At 43.3% G+C, this 21,301-nt stretch overlaps 1 protein-coding gene across 7 annotated transcripts in view; it reads right to left on the bottom strand.

The window, feature by feature from the left end:
• Positions 1 to 21,301, bottom strand: part of FGFR1 (fibroblast growth factor receptor 1) — a 566,249-nt gene that overhangs the window by 414,540 nt on the left and 130,408 nt on the right. For all 7 annotated transcript variants that reach the window (XM_044084327.1, XM_044084326.1, XM_044084325.1 and 4 more), the window contains exon 2: positions 9,587 to 9,803. In XM_044084327.1, the coding sequence (XP_043940262.1) occupies positions 9,587 to 9,803 (217 nt within the window). The remainder of the gene's footprint in view (positions 1 to 9,586; positions 9,804 to 21,301) is intronic.

Genomic DNA, 21,301 nt, shown 5'->3' on the forward strand with positions numbered 1-21,301 from the left:
TGGTAGGGTCAGTTTTTCCAAAACAAAATTGAGGTCCCAAGTTGGTGTTGGTGCTCTCCGGGGCGGTCTTATGTTTTTAGCCCTTCTGAGGTACTGCTTTAGCAAGGGATGACAGAATAAAGGAGGATCCATGTTGTAATGTGCTGAAATGGCAGAGGCGTGGATCTTAATTGATGAGAAGGATAGGCCTCTGTCCAGCATCTCAGTTAAGTATTGTAAAATCTGAGAAATGTTTGGAACAAGAGGGTCAAGGCTTTGAGCCTGGTTCCAGGCGCAGAATCTCTTCCATTTTTCTGAGTAAGCTTTCCTGGTGCTAGGCCTCCTGGCCTCCAAAATGACATCCATAACAGCTTTAGAGAGGTGTTGCCTGTTTGACTAATGTATCTGCCATGCAGCCAGGTTTAGGGTTTTGAGCAGACCATGCAGGATCAGATTGTTTTGTTGAGTCAGGTGTGGAATTTGAGGCAAAATCCATGGTGGGCCTTGAGCCAAGTTCCTTAAAGTAGGGTACCAGTGCTGGCGTGGCCAGTCTGGAGCAATCAGGATCATCTGTGGTTTTTCTTGTCTGGCTTTTAGGAGTACCTTTGAAAGGAGAGGCAGTGGCAGGAAGGCATAAACTTTTAGGTTTTTCCAGCTGAACAGAAGAGCATCCACTTTCCATGCTTGTTTGTCATAAATCCTTGTGCAGAATTTTTGTAGTTGGCAATTCAGTGGGGGGGCAAAAAGATCTATGTCTGGGCATACCCATTTTTGCGTTGCCATGCTGAAGATTTCTGGATTCAATTTCCATTCGTGAGGGTCCATGATATTTATGCTTAGATAGTCTGCCAGAGTATTTTTTCTTTCCTGGCAGGAATTGTGCTTGCAGGTGGACTTGATACGTTAGAACTGTGTTCCACAAGGTCATGGCTTGCCTGCATAGGGGATAAGAATTGTTTATGTACCACATTACTGTGGTGTTGTCTGTCTTTAGTAGCAATTGTCCTGGATGTAGAAGCTGTTAGTGCATTTTGAACAGCCAACATCTCTTTTTGACTGATGTGAAGATGCATCTGGTCTGTGGTCCACTTGCCCTGAATGCATTTTCCTGCCATGTGTGCTCCCCAGGCGTAATCCGAAGCATCTGTTGTTGAGTTTGCCTGGCTGTGGGTTGGGTAAAATGCTGACCCTTGTTTAGGTGACATGCCTGTGCCCACCATCGAAACTCCTGTTGTAGGCAGGGAATCATTTGTATTACTGCTTCTAAACTGTGAGAGTGTGGAGTCCAAACACTTTTCAGGTACCATTGTAATTTCCTCATATGTAGTCTGGCATATGGTATTAGTAGTATGTAGGATGACATGAATCCCAGGGCCTGCAGAATTTTTCTTACAGGGAGATGGGACTTTCTTGCCAGCAATTCAAAATATTGAGTTAGTTGAACTTGTTTGCCTGGCGTGAAGTAAGCCATCTGGGCCGTTGTATTTAAGCTGGCACCCAGGAATATAATCTGTTGCAAGGGCACTAGTTTTGACTTCTTTTCATTTACTGTGTACCCTAGAGAAATAAGCAACCTTTTTACAAACGCCAGATGCTGTAGAAGAATTTCCTTTGTCTCTGCTTGAATGAGGCAGTTGTCCAGGTATGGATATATTTGAATTCCTTTTTGTCTGCAAAATGCAATTACTGGTGCCAGGCACTTTGGCTTATCTACTGCGCCCAGGGTCTTCACAAAGGGCAGTGCAGAGAATTGGTAGTGCATTGTACCAGCTTTGAATCTAAGGTATCTTCTGCAATTTTGTCTGATAGGGACATGCAGGTATGCCTCTGAGGTCCAGAGTAACAAGCCAAGCCTTCCTACCCAGCATGGGTAGAAGCTGCTGTAATGTCAACATTTTGAATTTCAGAATATCCAGGTAAGTATTCAGAATTGAAAGGCCTAGTATGGGCCTCCAGGCCTTGTCCTTTCTGGGGATCAGGAAGAGTCTTCTCCTTGTCCTTGTTCCTGTTGTGGTACTTTTTGAATAGTTCTCATGTCCATGAGGGCTGAAATTTGTTTGTGCCTCTGCCCATTGATTTTGTGGCAGGTCTGGCATTCCTTTTAGCCTTGGTAACGTATGAAAGTGGAATCTGTAACCTTGAGACACAATATTCAGGACCCATTTGTCCTGGGTGATTGTTTGCCAGTTTTGAGAAAAAAAGTGCTAATTTTCCCCCTAAGGGGGCTTCCAAAAGGGATGTGCTTGGCGTACGTAGGGGAAGTCATTGTGACCGTTTCCTGCAAGGTTGAGACTTGTCCTCACCACCTTTTGGGGTTGAGGTGCCCCACTGTCGTTGTCTGAGCCTTGGGGTTGAGATCTGCCTCTCTGTGGCCTGACACTGGAAAGGACCAATTCTTTGTTGGCCAATTTCTGCTAAACCAAGGTGGCTGTACCTGTAAGAAATCTTTGACTGTTTGCATAGATTTAGCTTTATCCTCCATTTTCTTAAACACCTCTTCTGCCTCAACACCAAACAAAGTATCATGCTGTAAAGGAGCATCCAATAATTTTGCCTTAACATGATCAGGTAAACTTTGTTCTTTTAACAAAGCATGTCTTCGAATCACACAACCTGTAACTGCGGCTCTACAAGAGGCCTCTAAAGAATCAAAACCACACTGCAGAGTATGTTTTCCCACCTGTTCAACTGCATGCAATAAATCCTGCATTTCTTTACAATCAGGAGCTTCTGAGCTTGCAAATATTTTCTGTTTTAACTGAGCCATTAAATATTGTTGGTACATAAGCATGTGAAACTGGCAATTCAAAGCTCTTACTGCTAAAGTTGCAGAAGTGTATACTTTCTTCCCCCATCTATCCAAAGCTCTGGAATCTCTGTCCGAGGGTACTGTATTTTTTGCAATGGAAGCCTTAACCCCTTTTGGACCCCGGGAAAACAGTTTCTGGATCAGCAGAAGGGTTTTTGTAAAGAAACTTGAGAGTCAGGGACTCTATAATACGTATCTGGCTTGGCTGGAGCAGGGGGCAAAGAGTCAGGAGATAAACTGGATTCAGAGAACACATCATCCACAAAATCTAGCACTGGCGGAATAGCCAGGGGCCTGTGTTGAGGCAATAAGAGGAAACCCCTGAGCCTTTTCTTGGATTCTGAGGAATCCTGGCTTTCCCAATGGAAATGCTCCCTCATGGTATGTAAAGTTTCCCCAAAAGAATAATCCTCAGGAGGAGAGGCTGAAGGGATAGATTCTTCAGCATCGGGGTCCTCATAGGGGGGTAGAGAGTATCCCTGGTCTGAAGAGGAATCAGAGGAGTCATAGTCTGTATCCTGCCTAGGCCTTTTCTCAGGAGGAGGCTGGGAACCCCTGATTAGAGTAATGAGGTCTTCGGCCATTTTAAGCATCTGTTTCTTAGGCATGGAGGACTGTCCAGGAGAATGCTGTACTTCTTTCTTTGTCTTTAATGGTACCTTTGTCTTGGCTGTTGTTTTAATGGTAAGTTGTGAAGGTCTGAAAACACCCTCAGAAGCCGATGCCTGCTCAGCAGCTCCAGACCCATCTGAGGGATTAGTTTCCGTAGGCCCAATACCTTGAGTTTCCAGAGGCCTAGATGTCTCCACGTGAGTGTCGGAAGCTGCCTGTGGCTCTGAGGTAGCAGGTGTCAGGGGCTGCGAAAGCGCCTCACTGAGAACAGACGGCGACTGGCCTAGATGTTTCGTCGGTTTTGGACCTCGGATGCCTGTCTTTATCCTTGTCTTTGCGTTTTTTCAGTATTGAGGTCGTCGGCTGATCCGACGGCATCATATAATTGAACCTTCGGCCAAAGTAGTGCAAAGCAAAATCAAAACGTCTTTTTATAGTGCGTTTGTTAAATCTAGAACAAAACAGACAACTATTGACGTCATGATCAGGGCCTAGGCATGGAATACAGCAAGAGTGGAAGTCCTTATGAGGTATTTGCTTCCCACAAGAAATACAATTATTAACTTTTTATGACATCAGTCAGAGGCAAGAAAAATGTTTCCCCAATGGGGTACTTAGCTTTATTGAAGACTTCGGATCTGAAATTCGCCTTCGAAAATCTCAGGAGTCGGCCGACCAGCACCTGCGAACTGCTTCTGCTTCGGGCACCGCGCGGCAAGAAAGACTGAAGAAAATGGCGTCGGATACATCTTATATACCCCTGGCGCACTGACGTCAGGGAAGAAGCGACAGCAACCAACACTGGACCAAGACTTTGGAACTCGGGCTGAATGCGGGACCACCTGACGGCAGGATAACCCAAGTGTAATGACTGCATTAACTGCATTAACAAGGACTGTAACACGATGAACACCTGCAATGTTATGAATGGGATTATTAAGGAATTACTAAATAAAAAGACACAAGTAATCTACAGACTCTATGTAATGTGGTATGTATTAGTCAAGGGCAAAACTGACTGACTTAACCTGGCTGACTTCCTTTGAGAAGTTTACTGAAGGAATGGATGAGGGCCAAATCAGTACACACCACATATCCGGACTTTGCAATGGCATTCAACACTATCCCGCACTCTGGGATGGTATCTGAACTCTTCCAGCTAAACGTAAATCCCTATGTAACTTAATTACCAAAACTGGCTCAAACAGAACCCAATAAATTAGTGTGGACGGCTCTTCCTCCTCCAAAAGACCAGTAACTATCAGTATTTAATCCTTGGACCATTCCTCCAACATTTACTTCTCAGAGGTCAAATCAAATGTTAAGGGTTTATGGCTGACCAAATATGCCGATTAACTGATGCAGTCAAACTCCCCAGAAGAGAGAGAATTCCTCCAAGAGGCACTTTCCCAAACAATTAGCTGGCATCAAAACCATGCACTAAAACTAAGTATCAAGAAATATATAATCTTATCCTTTGGAAAGCACAGCTTCCCTTGTAACCATCACATTGTCAACACATCCCTGAAAGTTGATCCCACAATCAGGATCTGGGAGCCTATGTCAACAATAAACTGCTATTTGATCACCATGTAACCACTATTGTAAGGAAGTCCTTTTTCACTGCACAGCTTATATCTAAAGGTATGGTGCCCAACTCCAGGAAAGCAATCCACTGTACACTTGGGACATTATATTCAGCGATTGTCCTAATATGAGCAATTCAGTAATGTAACTGTCCAAAAACTTTTCACAACTGGAGAGACCACATTTTCTCAACAAAACAAAATGAAAATCAGGGGCCTAAAATCACAAAAACTATGCAGACTTTTCAAAGCAGTGCCCCTCTTCTTGGTATCCTGTCAACCTATTGCACCATTTTCAAGCCCAATGGTAGCATGAACACCCACTCAAGGGATCTCAATTTATTATTCAACATAAACAGAACACGTTACCTCTTTTCCACTCCATATAGCAAAAGTAATCTTTTTACGCTATTCAAATGTAATTTGGACAAAAGGATTAGAAACTGCCAATTCAAACAAGTTTAACACCCATGTCATTCATGGACAAGGGCAACAATTAAATGTTCCAACATGTCCTTAACCTGCCTGCATCTGGGTTGTTAATATGGAAAAACATAAGGGGTAAAAACTACCATGGGAAAGCAAGGCTAGGATTAAATACTGATAAGTACCAATGACCCTATAATGTTTGTAAATGGGATTCCAGTTTAACACATTTCTTAATGAACCCTGTCCTGTCTAATGCTTTGTTGAACTTTCCCACTAGGAAACTTTGAAGTAAAATGAAGCTGAGCATCTTGCTCATGACAACATGGTATGCAAGTAGGAACAGATGGAATTCAGCCAAGTCTCCAGTAGAAATCACTGTGCTAATAAACAGGTGTCATTGAGTAATGAGGAAACCCTAACTGTCCAGCACAACAGAAAGCAGTTTGGGGGGGAAAAATCATTTGAAGCTGAAAATCCTATGACTGCAGCAGGTTTCTGTTACACTGGACATCACTAACCTTCGACCCAATTACAAGAGTCACAACCCTTTTTTGCAATATGTCTGCCCTCTAACTTACCTTTTAAGGATACTATAAAAACAGATTTTCCTCAGGTATTTTTTTAGTGACAGTCCTGAATCTCAGAAATGCTTACCAGAGGGTAAACAGCCTGTAATAATTGCATGGCTAAGGTAAGAAAATCATCTTTGTCTTACTTTAGCCTGTTAGAAATCTACTTTAGCCTGTTAGAAATCATCTTTTCAGACACCATGTCTTCAGATGTACAATCTTTAACCTTCTGTTTCTTCTTTGCGGATAACACCCTGAGAGAAGACAGACTCAGATGGCAGTTCAGCCATACCAACAGATTTATTTCCCTGGTTACCCCAAGACACATCTCCGGAGTATCTCCCAAAGATGGTTCTCCCATGACCACATCCGACACTGGGTCAGCTGACGAGGACGCAGCTGACGTATGGTCCATGGTGTCTGATAGGACTACAACAGAGGAACCCTGTGAAGTAGAGTGTGGTCTGAGATTAAACATGTAGTGGCCAACTGTTCTATCACCAAAGTCTGAGGAACTGACAGAGTCCACAGTATATAGTTTATTTTTTTTAGATTCAATGCAAGAACAGCCAGCAGTAGCAAAGTATCAATGCTGCAGACAACAGAGGTCTGAATGACACTAAGCAGTGCTGGAATGAGACTGTCAGAAATTAAGTTGTCACAGTAGAGTTGACAAGCAGCGCACACAGTTTAGTCTGTAAAAGCAACAGAAAAAAATACCAAAATCAGTCAGAAACATAGCAGTTACCTAAATGGACAATGGCAGAAAAAAATAACAGGCAAGTTGTCGTAGTCACAAAGTGTTTACAAGCACTAAATACATTCAAAACATTTTCTGCCCTCTTAAAAACACTTCCTGGCGTTTCAGTCCTTACAAATAAACTAAACATTTACATAAACAGTATACTTTTGCCATAAACATAGCACCCAAATAAAAAAAAATAAGCTCTTAGCTAAAAAATAGTGGTCCCCGACAGGAAACTTCAGATATTGTGAAAAAAAAAATACTGAGCTACTTGCATGTAAAACAAAGCTTTTAGTCGCAAACTAAAATATATATTTTCTTAAAAGGGCTCTCCTGTGGGGACATCTGACAGAAATTAAGCTTCATGGCAGACTGCTGCTCTTGTAGGAGCCCTGCTACTTCATCTCACAGTGGCAAGAAAGTAGACTGCTGATTTGACAGCCCCTTGAAAGGAAGAGTGAAGCAATCAAGTGAAGGCGTGGCGTGGTAGGCAGACAGATCTTTGTGAAGTTGGCTGGTGGTGGCTGTGGTTGTATCCTAGGCAGGATACCCCATACAGCCAAAAGGCTGCTACAGAAGTGAGAATGATTAACAGCTTTCTTGGCAAAAAAGCTGATAACTGGAGACCAGATCAGATTACTCTTATTTTCAGCCAAATAAATTTAGTAAGTGCCAAGAAGCCTTGAACGGAATCACGCCAAGCAAGAATAGAAGCATATTAAGTGTGGTTTTAGAAAGAGTGGATGTCTAAACAGGAGAATATTACAGAAAGTAGTTTGGAAGGGCGTACCTGTCCACGAAGTGCAGCAGACTGAAAAAAAATGAAACTACTCAAGGAGCTTCAGTTGAGACCAATGGAATTTTAATTTTCATAGCAAATGTCTCCTGTGCAGATAGTCATGAGGTCCCACAGGAAGAGTTACTGCCAACAAGCCTAACTGGCAGGACAATGCTGGACCCTTACAAAGTTGGGAAAGAACTAAAGCTAGTACTCAAGACGTTGGACATCTGAAGGGAAAGTAAACTGCCAATACCATGTCCAAATAACCTATGAATTTCAGCAACAAGCCCGAAACAAAACAGTATTATGAGACATGATCACAATTTAAAAGCTTTTGAACAAGTCTTCCATCTGACTTTCAGCTTTGAGCACATCCTGTCTGAATACTGCTATAAGCAGACAATCTAAGATACAAAATCGGTTTTATGTTCTGTATACTGAAAAGGAATGCAGTGAAGCTTTGACATTTGCAAACTGCATGAATCTTTTTGATATTTGGTGGTGTAGCCATCTAAATGTTTAACAGCTTTGTAACAAGCAGGTGAAGGAGATGATTGGGATCCCAGAACAACAGGGCCTGGCAGTGCTAACCCTGAGAAAGCCAAGACTTCACAAGTGATGTGTAAAATGGCACTGCATTTCCTTTACGATATTTTTTGTCCTTCCCTTCTGTTTTGTGCCGACTGGTGCTAAAAACTGTACAAGAGTACCCAGATCATGTGACAGCTGATGCAGCCAATGGTTCAAACTCAGAATTTTGAAGGAAAAAGATTGCATTCAGCTGACATGCAAAGCAGGGGAACCAAACAAAGCAAGAGTATTCTTGCTGTCACAGTGTTAATTATGGATCTAATTTCAGCACACTAACGCTCAAAATACAACTGCAAAAACACTACTCTGTAAACTTCATGAAAGTTTGCTAAGCTCATCAAAACAGAAGTCTGTATTATTTTGTTTGCATAAAATATTTCTGAAAACCGCACTCGGCAATGGAAGTGTTTTCATGATGACATTAGTTGCAACAGCAGCATGTTTTGCATGGTACACAAACATTTGCCATTCTTTTTTGTTGTTGGTATCCTGAAAAGTGAATACTCTTGATCTTTGGCAACCACTGCAAAAATAAAAGCAGGTCTGATACAGCCAATAATGAAGAAAAGCTCAAAAAGGAAAACACCACAAAATATGAAATTGCTTAAAGCTCTCAAAACAGACCATTAGTTCACTTACTGCCTCACACTGCATTAAAAACACTTAAATGAACTAAGTACATGCACACATTTTCTGGTTACCTGCTTAATTCAATTCAGGGTCATATGGAAACCAAAGCCTACTCAGTCCTATGCAGAGCACCAACATATCACAAGATTCACCCTACACACTCATTCATACAGGACGTGAAAACATACAGGCAATATGGAGTAGTGTCAACTCACCATAACACATCTGTGAGATGTGGTAAAAAAATGTAGCATCTTATGAAAACCTGTAAAGACACAGGGAGGATGTACAGACTCTGCACAGATTACATCCCATCTGGAAAATTAAATGACTAATCAAGTGACGTCAGGGAGCAACCACTGTACCATCCAAATGCAACAGGCATACACCTGATAAACTGAAAAACGAACAGCGTTTTCTGCTATGTAATGCTGCCAGAATCTCAGTGGTAGTAGTTACTACCTCAAATCAAGCAGCAGAATGGTTTTAAGTCCATTACCTAATAGAAAGTAGCTTTAGATCTTAAACATGCTTTCAATTACTTTGCCTCCACAGTAGGAGATTGGAATGCTTGGCACTAACCTGGGCCATGATTTAAGATAATCTCTCTCTCTCACAGCAGACTTTCGTCACATAAGGCATTTAGTCTTCGCTTTAAATGTGTGAACTGTCCTAGTCCTAATTTAAAACCAAGATGCTAAATGTTGCTTCAGTCTCTCCAGCCTTACATCTACATAATGACCCAAATGTACAATCTTCAAACCACAACATTTCATTAAAGATGCAGAGAAGCCACCAAAATTTGAAGTTACATAAATGCATGCCCCCCCCCCCCCCCCCCCAGTACTTTCTTACCTTGCTCTGGGCTGCTGCTGCTGTGTGCTGGGAGAGCAGAGGAGAGGGTGGCACTGACCAGCACTGCCCAAAAGATGAGAAACGCCCAAGTAAACATCCCAGCTTGGCTGCTAGTGGTACCAGATTGGGTGCCTGTGCTCCATCGAATCTACAGAGCCAACAGCATGACTCTGTGCAGTTGTCTGCTTGTGTGCCAGTAACTGTAGAGGCTGCCCAGCTGCAGAAAGGAGAAAACAATGGAAGCACTTAGGCACAGAAAGAAAGCCCAATTATGAAACAAAGACAATCAACATAAGCTACTCTAGTCCTAATATCTCCACCAAACTGCACGTGTTCACCAATACCAAAGAATATATGAACAAAAAACCTTCTGAAAAGGTTAAAAAAAATGCTGTATCCGAAGCACTGTTTGTAGTAATGCCAAGATTCCAGATATACTACTAAAGCAGTGAAAAGGAACAAATATTGGCCAAACAAATTAGCCCAGCTGCTATACTTTTCCAGCTAGTGTAAGCTCCCACATAGTGTCATCAGGAAAAGGCAAAGCAATCAGCTCTTAGGAAGTAGAGCTAATGCCCGTTTTGGGCTTCATGATACTATAACAGTTTGAGATACTGCTGATAAAAGAATATAGGCTTGTTACTTTATTAGGTTATCCAAAACGTAACAGTCAAATACATGCTACTGGATATCAAGACAGAAGTGACACTGAAAAAAGTTATCTGAAATGAATGGCTATTCTTAACTACTTCAGTGATCAGCATCTTCAGAAAGTACAGTTGTGTACACTTACCATAAATGTAGATGTTAGAGTGTAGTCACCATTGCAGTCATCACACTTGGGTTATCTGCCTGCAGGTTAGCCCTCAGTCGGCCCGAATACCAGTGTCTTTGGATTTCTGTTTCAGATGCTGTCGCCTCTTCCATGATATCAGGTCATCAGGGGTATAAAACATGTAGCCAACGCCATTACATCAGTTTTTCTTGCCCCAGACGTCAGGAGCGTCCAAAATAGGAAGCAATTACATGGTGCGGAAACAACTCAAGTAAAAAGTAAATACCATAGCCATAAGATATGGACAAAAAGAGGATAGGTAGAAAGCATAGAAGAGTCAGGGGGCTGGAGGGAGGGTAACCAGGACTGCAACAGTGAATACACGAACATCTACATTTATGGTAAGTGTACACAACTGTACTATGTTCGCGTTTCACTGTTGCAGTCATCACACTTGGGTTGATTCCCAAAGCTGAGGAAGGGTGGAGGGAGTAAAGTAATAGTAGGTCTGGCTAGCAGGCCTTTTAAGACTGCTGTTGGAAATCCAGCTCTAGATTTAGAGGAGAGGAAAGTGGCAATGCTTGGTGAAAAAGTGTGTACAAAACTCCACGTTGCAGCTTCCAGGATGTCCCTGGTAGGGACTCCCCTGAGAAATGCTGTACAGGTAGCCCTAGTGGAATGAGTTCTGATTGGTGGGGTAAGTTTTCCATGGTGTTTGTAGCAGAAATGGATGCAGTATGCTATCCATTTGGAAATGGGTTGCTTTGAAATGGCCTTGCCCTCTGCCCCTGTAGCAAAGTTGATTAGCAGCTGGTCAGATTTTCTGAAAGGCTTAGTCCTGTAAAGGTAGAACAGGAATAGTCTTTGAATGTCTAAAGAGCGCAGGATCCTTTCTTCCCCTTTTATTCTGAGGATTAGGGAAAAAAGTTGGTAAATGGATGGATGGTTTAGAGCCACACTGGATACCACCTTGGGTATAACAGATGGGTTAGTCCGGAGGGAAACCCTGTCAGCATGGGAAATAATGAAGGGTTCCACAGCCATTAGTGCCTGTAACTCGGACACTCTTCTTGCTGAAGTGATGGCTAGAAGCAAGGCTGTTTTCCAAGAGAGGAATTTTAACTGTGCTGTAGCACCAGGCTCAAAAGGGGGAAGCATGAGCGCCTCTAGTACAAAGTTAAGGTCCCAGGCAGGGGTGGGAGCTCTCCTCGGGGGTCTTAAAATTGTTAACGCCTCTCAGGAACTGTTTGACCAGAGGGTGAAAAAAGAGAAGTGGCTCAGTAGTATAATGAGCTGAGATGGCCGAGGCATGAATCTTAATAGAAAGAGAAGAGAAGAGGATAGGCCTTTGTGGAGCAGCTCTGCTAGGTAATCTAGAATTTGAGGTAAGGTGGGCACAGCTGTGTCATTTCCTTGAGACTGGCTCCAAGTAGAGTATCTTTTCCATTTTTCTGAATAGGATGGATGACATCCAGCACCTGTTTGCTGAGGGTTGCTGGTGGTGTATTCAGGGAATAAGCCAGGCTGCAAGGTTCAAAGTTTGAAGCTGAGGATGCAAAATCTGTCCCTCCTGCTGGGACAGCAGGGAGGGGGTCTGATGTAGGTGCCAGGGTGGCACTGCTGCCAGACTGCATAGGAGTGGGTACCAGTCCTGGTGGGGCCAGTCCGGTGCAATAAGGATTGCCCTTGGTTTGTCCTGTTTGATCTTGAGTAGCACGTTTGACAGGAGGGGCAGAGGCATAAATTGAGAGGTTTTCATATGTAAAAAGGATAGGGCATCCACGTTCCATGCTTGGCTGTGGGGATTTCTGGTGCAAAACCTGCTCAATTGATTGTTTTGGGGGAGGCAAAGAGGTCCACCTCTGGTGCCCCCCACCTGTGGGTTAGAAGTTTGAATGAGTTGGGCTCCAGTTTCTACTTGTGTGGGTCCAGTAGATTTCTGCTCAAGTCATCTGCCAGTGAATTATGTTTGTCTGGCAGGAATTGAGCTTGCAGGTGCACTTGGCTGCTAAAGGCTGTGTTCCACAGGACCATGGCTAGCCTGCAGAGTGGGCAGGAATGAATTCCCCCCTGCTTGTTTATGTACCACATAACTGTAACTGTAGTCTTGCCTGTCCATCAGTTGCCCTGGAAGGAGAAGGTATTCGAAGGCTGTCAGAGCATTCTGTAAAACTAACATTTCTTTTTGATTGATATGTAGGTGAATTTGTCCTGGGCTCCATTTGCCTTGAATGCATTTGCCAGCCATGTGAGCCCCCCATGCATAGTCTGATGCATCTGTCAGGGTTTGGGCAGCGAGGAGTTTGAGTGAAAGAGAGAGAGTCCCTTGTTGTGGCTGCAAGCCTCTGCCCACCAAAGGAACTCTGCCTTCAGACTAGGAATGATTGGAATAATTGTTTCCTGGTCCTGAGAATATTGGCAGCAGAGACTTGCGTACCACTGAAGTTTCCTTATATGCAGTCTTGCATATGGAATTAGCAGAATGCATGAGGCCATGAACCCTAGGGCTTGCAGTATTTTTCTTGCAGATAGTTGGGTTCTGGTGGCCATTAGTTTGAAATACTTTGTCAAATAAACCTGCTTTTCTGGAGTAAGGAATGCCATCTGGGAAGCTGTGTTCATGCTTGCTCCCAGGAACACAATCGTCTGGCTGGGCACCAGATGTGATTTCTTTTCCAATGATGGTGTATCCCAGAGAAGTTAGAAGTCTCTCTACAAATGCCAGGTGCTGAAGTAGCAATTCCTGACTGTCCACCTGAATTGTCACCAGATATTCACAATTTTCTTACATATTAAGGGAGGCAGTGATGAGATTTTGGCCTATTATCAGTGGAGATGACAAAATAGGAAAACTTTTTCCATCAAAAGTCACTTTTTCGTATAGTAGGTATTCAAATCTAAAGGAAATATTGAATGTTAGAAACATCAGCACACTTAGAAAGAATATTAGAAAGGGAACATTCAGATGTGGAAGTTGCAAGATTTGTAGTAGGGTCAAAAGTTTGGATGGCACAAAAATTAATGATGTTATGTACAGGGCCCTTGAATGATTGCAACTCTACATGGGTGGTATATATCATAGGATGTGGATGTGTGAAACAGAGGTGGTACATAGGTCAAACAACTAGAAAGGTGAAGCTTAGAATTCTTGAACATTTAGGTGATATAAGACATAAAAGAATGGAAAGTCCTGTAGCAAAACATTTTTGTGAACAACATAAGGGGGTCCCAGAGGGATTTGTATTTTGTGTTTTGGGCAGGCCTAATGTATTTGGAAATGAAACTGTATTCCGTGAAAAATTGTTACAAATGGAATCTAGATTTATTCTCAATTATAAAACCTTGTTTCCTAATGGAATGAACATGGAAATCTAGATCAAATGTTTTCATATATTTCTCAGAAATATTCAATGTTACAGAAAGAATTTAGTGTTAAATATATGTTGTTTGAATTTTGTAATAATATATGTTTTAATAACTAAATAATAACATCTAGAAATGTAGTGATTTGCTAATGTTCATATAAAAGTGCTTATATATATTCCAGGAGAAGGCGAAGGCCGAGGTACCAGAATTAAAAGAGTTTCATCAAACTTTTCAGTGCTTGTGTTCCTGTTTCGTATACTAAGTGTCCACCTGAATCAGGCAATCGTCCAAGTATAAACAAATTTGAATTTTTCTCTGCCTCTGCCTGCAGTATGGAATGGCTGGAGCCAGGCATTTTGTGAATGCTCTGGGTGCAGTAGATGAGCCAAATGGAAGTGCAGAGAAATGATGGTGCATAGAGCCTGCCCTGAAAAGTACAGTTTTGTACCTACCATAAATGTAGATGTTAGAGTGTTCACACTGCTGCAGTCATCACACTTGGGTTATCCTGCCATCAGGCGGTCCCGCAGTCGGCCAGAGTTCCAAATTCTTGGTCCGGCGTCTGTTGCCGTCGCTTCTTCCCTGACGTCAGTGCGCCAGGGGTATAATAAGAGGTATCCAATGCCATTTTCTTCAGATTTTCTTGCCCCAGATGTCAGGTGCCCACAAGTAGGTAGGCAATACATATTGCTAATAAAACATGTAAAAAGGAATAAAAGGAATACATTCAGTTACAAGAAAATACACCACAAAGGTTGTACAGGATAGAAAAGGTATAGAAAATTTCAGCTAGGTCAGAAGGATGGAAGGAGGGTAACCTGGACTGCAGCAGTGTGAACACTCCAACATCTACATTTATGGTAGGTACAAAACTGTACTATGTTCATCGTGTTACACTGCTGCAGTCATCACACTTGGGTTGAATCCCAAAACTAAGGATGGGTGGTGGAACTAAACAGGGTTTGGAGAGGCTAGCAGGCCCTGCAGAACTGCACTGGCAAAGTCAGCTCTGGTTTTAGAGTATAGAGGTAAGTGATAGTGCTTGGTGAAGGTGTGCACTGAACACCAAGTTGCAGCCTCCAAAATATCCTTGGTTGGTACCCCTCTGAGGAAGGCTGTTGATGTTGCTGTAGCCCTGGTGGAATGGGGCCTAATGTTACCAGGTACAGGTTTCCCATGGTGTGTGTAGCTGAAACAGATACAATGTCCTATCCATTTTGAAATGGTCTGTTTTGAGATGGCCTTTCCTTGTGATCCTGCAGCATAGGATACAAAGAGCTGGTCAGATTTTCTGAAAGCCTTAGTTTTATCCAAGTAGCAACGTAACTGCATATGAATGTCCAAAGAGTGTAGAAGCCTTTCCCCTTTGTTCTGGGGGTTTGGATACAAGGTGGGCAGATCAATGGTTTGGTTTAGGGCCACACTGGATACCACCTTTGGCATAAAGGAAGGGTTAGTTCGTAACGAGACTCTGTCGTGATGAAAAATGATGAAAGGCTCCACTGCCATTAGGGCCTGTAGCTCTGAGACTCTGTGCTGAAGTTATTGCTAGCAGCAGGGCAGTTTTCAGGGATAGAAACTGTAGATCAGCTGTAAAAGCTGGTTCAAAGAGCAGTAGTGTAAGTTTTTCCAAAACAAAATTGAGATCCCAAGTTGGTGTTGGTGCTCTCCAGGGAGGTTTTATGTTCTTAGCCCCTCTGAGAAACTGTCTTAGTAATGGATGTGAAAATATAGGAGGATCCGTGTTGTATTGAGCTGAAACAGCTGAGGCGTGGATCTTAATAGATGAAAAAGAAAGTCCTTTGTGCAACATCTCCGTTAAATATTGAAGAATCTGAGAAATATTTGGGACAAGGGGATTTTGGCCTTTAGCCTGGTTCCAGGTGCAGAATCTTTTCCATTTGCCTGAATAGGCTTTCCTGGTGCTGGGCCTCCTGGCCTCCAGAATTACATCCATCACAGCTTTAGGGAGGCGTTGACTGGTTGTTTAGGTAATTTGCCATGCAGCCAGATTTAAAGTCTTGAGCTGGCTGTGTAGAATCTGATCATTTTGCTGAGTGAGCAGGTGAGGAATTGGAGGTAAAATCCATGGTGGGCCTTGAGCATGTTCCTTGGTATTGGATACCAGTGTTGGCGTGGCCAGTCTGGAGCAAGGACATCATTTGTGGCCTCTCTAATCTGGCTTTCAGCAGCACCTTTGCCAGAAGAGGCAGTGGAGGAAAGGCATACACTTGTCAATGTTTTCCAACTGAATGAGAGTGCATCCACTTTCCAAGCTAGTGTGTGGTATGTCCTTGTGCAGAATTTCCGTAGTTGGTAGTTTTTGGGGGAAGCAAACAGATCTATGTCTGGGCTCCCCCATTTCCAAGTTATCATTGCGAATACTTGTGGAGCTAGTTTCCACTTGTGAGGATCTATGATGTTTCTGCTTAGATCGTCTGCCAATGTGTTTTTCTTTCCTGGCAGGAATTGTGCTTGTAGTTGAACTTGGTAGGTCAGTGCTGTGTTCCACAAGGTCATTGCTTGCCTGCATAGGGGGTAGGAATGTGTGCCTCCTTGCTTGTTTATGTACCACATGACTGTGGTGTTGTCCGTCTTTATTAGTTGTTGTCCTGGATGTAAGAGGTCCTTGAAAGCTATTAGGGCATTTTGTACAGCTAGCATCTCTTTTTGATTGATATGTAGATGCCTTTGATCTGCAGACCATTTGCCCTGAATACATTGTCCTGCCATGTGTGCTCCCCAGGCATAATCCGATGCATCTGTTATAGTTTGCCTGGTTGGAGGTAAGGCAAAAGGCTGACCCTTGTTGATGGGACATGCCTGAGCCCACCTGTTGAAGGCAGGGAATGAGTGGAATTATTGTTTCCAAGCTGTGGCTGTGTTGAGTCCATACACTTTTCAGGTACCATTGTAATTTCCTCATATGCAGTTTTGCAAATGGTATTAGTAGTATGCAAGATGCCATGAATCCCAAGGCCTGCAGAATTTTTCTTGCAGGGAGTTGGGTCTTTGTTGCCATCATTTTGAAGTACTGAGTCAGTTGTCCTTGCTTGTCTGGCATGCGACATGCCATCTGGGCCGCTGTATTTAAGCTGGCACCCAGGAATATTATCTCTTGTGAGGGCACTAGTTTTGATTTCTTTTCGTTTACTGTGTACCCTAGGCAAATTAAGGTAAATTAGCAGTCTTTTTACAAACGCCAGATGCTTTAGAAGCATGTCTTTGCTCTCTGCTTGAATAAGGCAGTCGTCCAAGTATGGGTAAATCTGAATTCCTTTTTGTCTGCAAAATGCAATTACTGGTGCCAGGCATTTTGTAAAGACCCTGGGCGCAGTAGATAAGCCAAAGAGCAGTGCAGAGAATTGGTAATGCATTGAACCAGCTAAGAATCTGAGGTATCTTCTGCAACTTTGTCCGATAGGGACATGCAGGTATGCCTCCTTGAGGTCCAAAGTTACGAGCCAAGCTTTCTTGCCCAACATGGGAAGAAGCTGCTGTAGTGTCAACATTTTGAATTTTGGAACATCCAGGTAAGTATTTAGAGAAGATCCAGAATGGGCCTCCAGACATTGTCCTTTCTGGGAACCAGAAAGAGCCTTGACTAAAATCCTTGTCCTTACTCCTATGTTGGTACCTTTTGAATAGCTCTCATGTCCATGAGTGCTGTAATTTGTCTTTGAGCCTCTGCCCATTGATTTGGTGGCAGATTTGGCATTCCTTTTAACCTTGGCAGAGTGTGAAAGTGGAACCTGTAACCTTGAGACACAATATTGAGAACTCATTTGTCTTTGGTGATCATTTGTCAATTGTGACTGAAAAGTGCCAGTTTTCCCCCCAAGGGGGCTGCCAAGAGAGATGTTTGGCAGCTGTAGCGGGAAGTCATTGGGGCTGTTTTTTTATAAGGTTGAGGCCTATCTTCCCCTTCTTTCTGGGTTGAAGCACCCCACTGCCGAGGCCTGTAAGTACCTTCTGGTTGACCTCTGCCTCTTGGACGTCTGTATCTGCCCCTTTGAGGTCTGTCTGAAACTGGAAAGGACCAATTGTTTGTTGACCAATTTTTGCTAAATCGAGGAGGCTGAACCTATAAGAAATCCTTCACCGTTTGCATAGGATTTTGCTTTATCCTCCATTTTCTTTAATACCTCTTCTGCCTCAACTCTAAATAAAACATCCTGCTGCAAAGGTGCAGCTAATAATTGTGCTTTAACATGATCTGGTAATGTCTGCTCTTTTAACCAAGCATGTCTTCTAATGACAGACCCTGTAACTGCTGCTCTACAGGAAGCCTCTAATGAATCAAAACCACATTGCAAAGTATGTTTTCCTACTTGTTCAGCTGCATGCAATAAATCCTGCATTTCCTTATAATTAGGAAGATCTGAATTTGGAAGCATTTTTTGTTTCAACTGAGACATCAAATATTGCTGGTATTTAAGCATGTGAAACTGGCAATTTAAGGCTCTCGTTGCTAAAGTTGCAGATGTATATACTTCCTTCCCCCATCTGTCTAATGCTCTGGAATCTCTGTCAGAGGGGACTGTATTTTTTGCTGTAGAGGCCTTTACCCCTTTTGGACCCTGGGAAATAGTTTCAGGGTCAGCAGCAGGGCTTTTAAAGGAATTTGTGAGAGTCGGGGACTCTGTAGTATCTGTCTGGCTTAACTGGAGCAGGAGGTAAAGAATCAGGATTTAAACTGGAATCAGAATACACATCGTCCACAATATCTAAAACTGGCGGAATAGCAAGGGGTCTGTGTTGAGGTAATAAAAGAAGATCTCCGAGCCATTTCTTGGATTCTGCGTAATCCTGGCCCTCCCAGTGGTAAAGCTCCCTCATGGTATGTAAGGTTTCCCCAAAGGAGTAGTCCTCTGGTGGGGAAGCTGAAGGAATAGATTCCTCAGCATCAGAATCCTCATAAGGGGGTAAAGAGTATCCTTAGTCTGAAGATGAATCTGAAGATATGGACATCTGGTCGGATGAGTCATAGTCTGCATCCTGTCTTGGCCTTTTATCAGGATGAGGATGGGACCCCCTGATCAGAGTAATTAAGTCTTCGGCAATTTTGAGCATCTGTTTCTTAGGCATGGAGGCCTGTCCTGGTGAATGTTGAAGTTGTTTCTTTGTTTTTAAAGGGGTCTTAGACTTAGCAGAAGATTTGATTTAATGGTTAACTGAGTAGGTCTGAAAACATCCTCTGAAGCTGCGGGTTGTTCAGCTGCTCCGGATCCCTCTGAAGGGCTAGTCTCGGTAGGCCGTAAATCTAGTGTATCCAAAGGCCCAGCCATCTCCACGTGGGAGAGTCAGAGGCGGCCTGTGGTTCCAAAGAAGCGGTCAGGGGCTGCGAAGGTGCCTCCCTGAAAACCGGAGAACCGGCAACTGGCCTAGAAGAGGCTTTGTCAGTTTTGGGCCTCTGATCTCTGTCCTTGTCTTTGCGCTTTTTGTGAATCCCGGTCGTCGGTTGTTCCGACGGCATGGTGTAATTGAACTGTCTGCCAAAATAATGTTGGGCAAAATCAAACAGATGTTTAATAGTGTGCTTGTTAAACCTAGCACAAAACCGACAACCTGTGATGTCGTGGTCTGGGCCTAGGCATGGGATACAATAAGAATGGAAATCCTTATGAGGTATTTGCTTCCCACAAGAAATACAATTATTAACTTTTACGGACATCGGTCTGGGCAAGAAAAAGTTTCCCCAACGGGGTACTTAGCTTTGCAGAAGACTTCGGTTCTGGATTCGGAATGAAAATCTCAGGTATCGGCCGACTGGCACTTGCGAACAACTTTTGTTTCGGGCACCGCGCGGCAAGAAAGACTGAAGAAAATGGCGTCGGCTGCATCTTATATACCCCTGGCGCACTGACGTCAGGAAGAAGCGACTGAGGGACCGCCTGACGGCACACGCACACACATAAGGTTATACCTCCAACAAAAAAAACAAATACACCAAAGCACTTTTAAGCATAGTAAAGTATAGCAGCAGTATAGCCAAAAGAAGTCAGGGGGCTGGAGGGAAAGTAAAGTACAGTTGTGTACACTTACCATAAATGTAGATGTTGAGTGTATTCACTGCTGCAGTCATTACATTTGGGTAATCTGCTGGCAGGTAGCCCTCAGTCGGCCTGATTAACAAAATCTTGGGTCCTGAGTCGGTTGCTGTCCCTTCTTCCATGCCGTCAGGTCATCAGGGGTATAAAACATGCAGCCAACGCCATTACATCAGTTTTTCTTGCCTCAGATGTCAGGTGGCCCCCAAATGGGGAGCAAATAAAATTAAACACACAAAAGTATACCTCCAACCAAAAGCAACTACACCAAAAAGGCTTTTAAGTATAGTAAAAGAAAGTAGAGGTATAGTCATAGAAAAACAGGGGGCTAGAGGGAGGGTAACCAGGACTGCAATAGTGAATACACCAACATCTACATTTATGGTAAGTGTACACAACTGTACTATGTTCTTCGTGTTTCACTGTTGCAGTCATTACATTTGGGTAGATTCCCAAAGCTATGGTTGGGAGGAGGAATTTATACAGCATTAGGACCAGCTATAAAGCCCTGCAAGACAGCAGTGGCAAAGCCAGCTCTGGATTTAGAGAAACGTGGTAAATGATAATGCTTGGTGAAAGTATCTACAGAACTCCAGGTAGCAGCTTCTAGAATATCCCTGGTTGGTACACCTCTGAGAAAGGCTGGAAAAGTAGATGCAGCCCTGGTGGAGTGAGATCTGATCTCCTGGGGGATAGGTTTTCCATGATGCTTATAGCAGAAATGAATGCAATAGCTTATCCATTTAGAAATGGTTTGTTTTGAAATCACCTTCCCCTCTGCCCCAACAGCAAATGCTACTAGCAATTGTTCAGATTTTCTTCGAAATTTAGTTCTGTCCAAGTAGAATCCAAGTTGTCTGTGCACGTCCAAGGAATGCAGAATCCGTTCCCCTTTGTTCTGTGGATTGGGAAAGAAGGTTGGCAAATGAATGGACTGATTAAGAGCAACACTGGAAATCACCTTGGGCATGAAGGATGGATTGCTCCTCAGATACCCTGTCCACATGAAAGATTATGAAAGGCTCCGCTGCCATAAGAGCCTGTAATTCAGATATCCCTCTAGCTGAAGTGACTGCTAAAAGGAAGGCTGTTTTCCAAGAAAGAAATTTTAAGTATGCAGTAGCAGCTGGCTCGAAAGGAGGAAGAGTGAGCTTCTCCAAGACAAAGTTAAGGTCCCAGGCAGGGGTAGGAGCTCTCCTGGGTGGTCTCAAGTTCTTTGCCCCACTGAGATACGGCTTGAGCAGGGGATGAGAAAAGAGGGGTGGTTCTGTGTTATAGTGAGCTGAAATAGCCGAGGTGTGGATTTTAATAGAGGAAAAAGACAGACCCTTGTGAAGCATCTCAGTTAAGTATTGCAAAATCTGAGGTAAATTGGGCGCTGCTGTGCTCATCCCTCAAGACTGGTTCCAGGCACAGAATCTTTTCCATTTGTCAGCATAAGAATTTCTAGTACTAGGTCTTCTCGCCTCCAAGATGACATCCATCACAGGCTTGCTAAGGGTGAATTTAAGTGATTAGCCAGGC

This window comes from Protopterus annectens, chromosome 9.part0, assembly GCF_019279795.1.
Source record: "Protopterus annectens isolate FY-2018-M chromosome 9.part0, PAN1.0, whole genome shotgun sequence".
Taxonomy (NCBI): Eukaryota; Metazoa; Chordata; order Ceratodontiformes; family Protopteridae; genus Protopterus; species Protopterus annectens.